Genomic DNA, 6,246 nt, shown 5'->3' on the forward strand with positions numbered 1-6,246 from the left:
CGGCTCTCTGGGCCTCCAGTATACCAATAAAGTTTGTAACGCTACTTCATTTAGGCGAAAAAACTTGATATTAAAGACTTTGGAAAACTTTGATATTTTCTAGGTAAATTACTTGATAAAATTGTCTTTTATGTATTTCAATGAAAGTATGTCCTTGTTCTTTTTAAAGAAAATGAAATGTTGAGCTGTAAACTAATGGACACATCAATCAATTCAAAGGATAATATGAGCACTGAGGATGGAAGTTCTCTTACTGATAAAAGAACATATTTGAGACATGTTGGGAAACTAGTTTATTAGACACATACCAGTTAACACGGCCAATAAATTCATGAATAATCCCACCGAAGCATATCAGGGCTATTTTTCAGATCCTTTAGCTTATGAATAAGAATCTTGGCGAAGTAATAGATTTTATGAAAATTCTCAATAAAAATGTGATAATGTCCACTAATTTAGACTTATCAAGTTCTGCTAATAGTAGGAGATCATATAATGGGCATTGCACATATGAATGGGGAAACTTGAGAAGTAAGAAGTAAATTGTTGTGGCACAAAGCAGTGCTGAAGAGGAAGTATAGGGCTATGTCATATGAGATTTGTGAAGGAATCTGGCTGAAGAAAATGCTTAATTCCAAAGAATATATCATGTGATAATAAAGCCACTGTCATCGTTGCAAAGATTGCAATCCTTCGTGATCGGGTCAAATTTATAGCAATGGATCACCAGTTCATCAAGGAAAGTATGTTTGCATTCCTTCAAAACTTCTGACGATTGAAATTCTCATTAAGGTTATGCACCTCATCAGTTTTGAAAGTTTGAGCTCCAAATGGGCTATGATTGGTGTCTTCTACCCAACTTGAGGATTTTATTATTTGCTTCTGATATTTATGAATTCTTGAGTGTCCACAACGTCCATCCAACTGCATCTGTCCAGTAAGTTTTCAAGATTGCCTCATCCACCTCTTTTAGTGTCAAAGACGTTATGAATTTTTGAGTGTCAAAGACGTCCATCCACCTGCATCTGTCCAGGAAGTTTTCAAGATTGCCTCATCCACCTCTACTATCCATGTCACTGCTCCTTTCTCCTTTGTGAAATATTGAATGTAATAAATATCCAATTTCTAATATTCTGATCATGTATTATTATTATTATGTTTCTGTTTACTTGTTTTTGTTTAGAATAATTCATTGAATTATTGTTGATTATTTCTTTTATTTGTATGTAGCTTGACTCTTAGTAGCCTTTAACTTGAATCAAATTAATAAATACATTCATATATTTCTATTGGATGCTTAATAACTACATAGTCTTACAGACCTGATACTCCTCAAAGTTTGTAGGACCCATTTACAGATAGTGATAAAATCCTTGCATGCACTTCACAAAATGCTGCATATAGGACTAATATCTAGCGAAGGATGTACAAAACTATGCCCCATGGGCATTTAAAGTGACTTGCCTATCAAGCTCTAAGAGAGGGAAAAGTGCAAGCTACTCATTTACAATTTCAAATTAAATTTCCTATGTAAAGCTGTGTTGGCACAAAAATGAGGCAGTGCTGTTGGAAGCTCTACAGGTTTGAGGTGCCATCTCCTTTGCAAGGTGCCAGAAAATAATTTTATAAAATTGACATTGTAAGTGGCTTATATTTTCATGCTAAAAAATAGAGATTACTAAAAGTATTTTTTATCGTTTTTATACTTTATTCAAATATAAGCTCAAATATTGTAACTTTAAGCTTGGAATATAGTTCAAGAAAACATTTTTTAGAGTAAGTTAGCCAAGCCACCTCGTGAGCCGACTCAGGCTCAACTCTAATAATTAGTTCATGAGCTGAACTCGATGAGCTAACAAGTCAATTGTCTCGGCAGCTCATCAGCAAATTCATTCAAAAAAACACTATTAAAAAATACACCCAATATACATTAAATTTTAAGTCTTTATATTGAACTTTATATAAATAATTGAAAATAAATTCGTATGTTTTATGTCCAGTGATTTTATATTATGTTTCTTTTAGTTGCTTATTAAATTTATAATTTTAGTATAACATTAGCTTAAATTAACATTATGCTTTCTTTTATAATAAATAAGAGTTGGCTCAACTCGTACACTTAAGCCCCAGCTAAAACTAGATTAGGTAATCAAACTCAAACTTGAGTCGAGGGTGGATGTAGCCCGACACTACTCGTTCGCACCCCTAGGTTCTTTCATGATACTGTGTATAAAACTTTAATAAATATTTGCATTAATGAACATAACATCATTCATATAAAATAATCCATCTAAATTAAAAAATACTAAATGCATACATGAAGAAATCTCATTTCCTTACTTTTTTCTTGATTATTCTTGAGATAATGTTGGTGATCATGTTCTTATTCTTGAAATTTGTTTTTTCATGAGCATTTTTGTCATCACTAATCACCATGGGTTTTCTTCTTATGCAATCAACACTCCCTCTTTCTCAACCCAAAAATCATAGATGGAGAAGAAGGCAAGGGTTTACACCCTCTTGAACTTGAACTCTCACATATCGGTAAACCTTTTTTGCTTTCTTCTTTCTCCTCAGCAACAAATCCCTTTTTGCCCCTACTTGCAACATTCCAAGCACTTTCACTAGTTCCTACCTTGCTTTTCTCTTTGAATCTCATTTCTATAAGAAGTTTATTTGAAATATTCTTCTCTCTTCCATTATTAGCTGCACATAAATCAACCTCATTTATTTTTATTTCAGCATTGGCATTCTTTAATTTTTCATCAAAGTTCCTTGGTGCTGAATGCAAATCAGAGTATGGTGAGCCTTCCTTGGCATTCTCCAGAAAAATTTGACGCCACTTTTCAGCATTTTCTTTTCCAACTAGGTATCTATATTCTTCAATCTCTTCTCGTTGTTTATGCGAACTTGGATGAAGACTCCATTGCCTTTGTGAGTTATTAGTCTTAATTCCGTCAAGTGCACTATTTTGAGCTTGCTTTTCCTTCATTTCAACCTTCTTTTGTTTAATAGGAGGCATAATAACATTGAGCTTACTATCATGAATTTCCATAAGCTTGTTGTTAAAAGTCGTATCATGATCCTTAGAAACCAGAAGTTTACCATTCCCTTCTTCAACATTGTATGATGAGCTACAGTAATCAAAAAATTGTTTCTTTTTTCCTTTAGCTCTTTTGTAAGATTCATCACTTAATGCAAATTCTTCAAGCTTACTAATTTGAGGAATGACATCTTTGATTTTGTGTACCGTACTTGATTGGCAATGATCGCTTTCTTCAGTAATAATACTCATAGTTACTTTAGATTTTTCTTTTGAATTTTCTTTTCCATCGAAAGACAAGGAAATGCCTCCCTCAAAAGCATTTTGTTCCTCCTTGAGAAACTCTCTCAACTTCTTTTTTATTGGATTTCTTACTTTGCTCTTCAACCATAAAAGATGGCTATTTTCATTGCAATCAACATATTCTTCCGATATTTTTAAGGCTTGTTTAGAGCAAACCAAGGCACGTTTCTCTACTTCTTCTCTTTCTTTGTATATTTCGCAGAGCTTACTCCCAGAAGAATCACAGTCGGCTCTCTGGGCCTCCAATCTAGCCAATAAAGTTTGTAACGCTGCTTCATTTTGTGCGGTGTCCTTCTTGTAAAAAATAGCCCTAAAATCATAAAAATTTAATGGTTAATACAAAAAGTTTTAGATGATTGACGTAATATATGTGTTTTTATGGTTATGTATGTTATATAGTGATATGTTATTAGAAAAAATAAAAAATATTATTGAATTTTTTTAAAAATAATTTTGTGAATTTAAATACTATTTTGATCATATTAAAACCCGACAAAAAAATAAATGGAAAAAATATCATATAATCATAATTGATCATTCTAGGTTACACTTTATCTCATTTAAATAAGCTATCTTCACACCAAACAAACTATAATTCAATGACAATATTGTTATAAATATTAAAATGTGTTCTACATAAAATTGAACTAAATAACACATAATGTTATTGAGAATCATTAACGATGATTATAAAAACATGTCAACATATGCTTAGTTTAACTTACTCATGCATGGCATCTCTAATCATATTTTCCAAGAGGGATCGGTAGTAGGCCTGAATTTCTGATAGATGTCGAAACTTTTCTACTAGAATTCTCGTAGTTCTCAGCTTTGCTTCCAACTCACGAAGTGTTGTTTGCTCGGTGTCATTTTGCTGCTTTAGCTTATTCAACTCTCCAACCAACCGACTGATCTCTTCCTGATGTTTCCTTGCCTCATTCCTTTTCCTCAATGAGTCTGTCGAACATAAAATTGTGAGACAAGGACTATTTTTATGACCATCTAAAGCAGATTGATTATTTTCTTTTAAGATACTTGATCTAAATCTTTGAAGTTCAATGTTAGCAGCATCTTCTCCCTTTTGAAATGATTCCATTGATGCTGAGAGGTAATCAATGAGTGAGCATAAGCCAAAAAAAAACCACTGAAAGCAATATTAAAGGAGTTTGTTGCTTCCACTAACCAGAGAAAGGAGGTTTGTGTGCCAATGGTCTATTAAAATCCATAGCCTTTAGTGTCATTCTTTCAGAACTAATTTGTGATGAGACGATTGCCGCTGGAGCTAATCCAAGTTTTCTCTTGGAATCCAAGAATTTCTGAGGAAAACCATGCAGATTAAAATTCTGCAAACATTCAAGTCCCTCCCCTCCATCTAGGAAGAAGAAGGAGAAAGCTCTACTCCTACAACAAATTAAGATAAATTTCAATATAATCTTAAAAAACAAGTTCCCATAGGACAAAAGTAGTGGAAACATTAAAAAGAACAGATAAAAAAAAACCTGAAATCTGAGTTCTTAGAGGCAAATATGGATAGAAATTGGTTGACTGAAATGCCCAGCTGAAGATCCCACCATGGAATTAGGAAATCCAGTTTGTTCTTCTTCTTTTTGCACACTTGCCATTGCAGTATTCTCAAATTACTTGGAACTGTTCTACCTCCTCCTTTAAATTACAATTAGATAAAACTGACAGCTGAAGATCCCACCATGGAATTAGGAAATCTAGTTTGTTCTTCTTCTTTTTGCACACTTGCCATTGTAGTATTCTCAAATTACTTGGAACTGTTCTACCTCCTCCTTTAAATTACAATTAGATAAAACTGATTCATCAATGTTGATCCAATGGGAGTAAGGTTAAAGGCACTGAGTAGCTTTTTATTTCAAACAGTAATGTTTTTTAAAGACATTGACTGTTTGATTTGGCAACATGTTTAAATAACATCATTTAAACAACATCTTTAAGTAACATTTAGAAATGAGAAGAATTGAATGAGTTATAATTGCATAAAATCATAATATTTTTCATATAAATAAGGGTTGATTATACGTGAAATAGGAAACCAGTGATCAATGTCCCAAGCAAGAGGAGAAGATGAATCAGCATGTCGGTAGACTACATTTCCAAAACGATCAACTCGAAACAAAGCAGGATCAAATCCAGCATTCCTGAAAAAGCAGAACAAGAATAGCCCAAGATGACCAAAATAGTTACGAAGAACATATTCCAATACAAATAGAAGTGTGTCGTTCAATCATACTCAAGATCATCAAGCTGCACCCAGAGAAATTCGGCATAAATTTTCAGATTCACATAAGGGCGGCGAACATCTTGATCGATAACGGGGAACATCCGGTTCAGTTCTTTAACTTTTAATGCCTGTAAAAAGAAAATGATTAATCCATTCGCAACCAAGGATTTAGAAAGAAAGTGAAAGGAAAACCTGCTGAGACTGCAAGGCACGTGGAATGAAGGAAGGAGGAGGTCCATTTGCGAAAGGTCCATTGGTTTCTAAGTTTGAACAGAGCCAGGCATAGGCCTTGGGGAATCCATGAGCCTCTTCTACGGCCATCTCTTCCTTTGAGAAAACTGGAAGCTCTGCACTCATGGCGTTCTCTAAAGTGGAAATCAAACGGGATGAATGAATTGAAATGGAGAAGATGAGCAATTTCAAATTTCTGTCAACGTCTCTAGGCGGAGCTCCAAGAAAGAGGGAGAAGATGCGGCGAGCTGAGGCGACGGTTTACTAGGACCAAACGGCTATCTTCATTTCAAACGTGAGAAAGGGGCCCCTGGAGATGGCAATGGCGATAGCTCACGCCAACTGCTTCCTTTAGTTTTTCGACGTTTCAGGCGGCTTGTTAACTCTAATTTATATATATATATATATATATATATATATA

At 34.0% G+C, this 6,246-nt stretch overlaps 1 protein-coding gene across 1 annotated transcript; it reads right to left on the reverse strand.

The window, feature by feature from the left end:
• Positions 1 to 2,455: 2,455 nt before the first annotated feature.
• LOC110023095 lies at positions 2,456 to 6,181 on the reverse strand. The gene is made up of 8 exons (XM_020722322.1): positions 5,787 to 6,181; positions 5,604 to 5,722; positions 5,393 to 5,511; positions 4,846 to 5,008; positions 4,530 to 4,747; positions 4,382 to 4,447; positions 4,072 to 4,303; positions 2,456 to 3,656 (listed from the first exon to the last, which is right to left on the reverse strand). Exons 1-8 carry the CDS (start codon positions 5,949 to 5,951, stop codon positions 2,456 to 2,458), a joined length of 2,283 nt encoding a protein of 760 aa, XP_020577981.1. The 5' UTR covers positions 5,952 to 6,181.
• Between the last annotated feature and the right edge of the window lie 65 nt (positions 6,182 to 6,246).

The sequence above is a fragment of the Phalaenopsis equestris genome, unplaced genomic scaffold, assembly GCF_001263595.1.
Source record: "Phalaenopsis equestris unplaced genomic scaffold, ASM126359v1 Scaffold000210, whole genome shotgun sequence".
Lineage (NCBI taxonomy): Eukaryota > Viridiplantae > Streptophyta > Magnoliopsida > Asparagales > Orchidaceae > Phalaenopsis > Phalaenopsis equestris.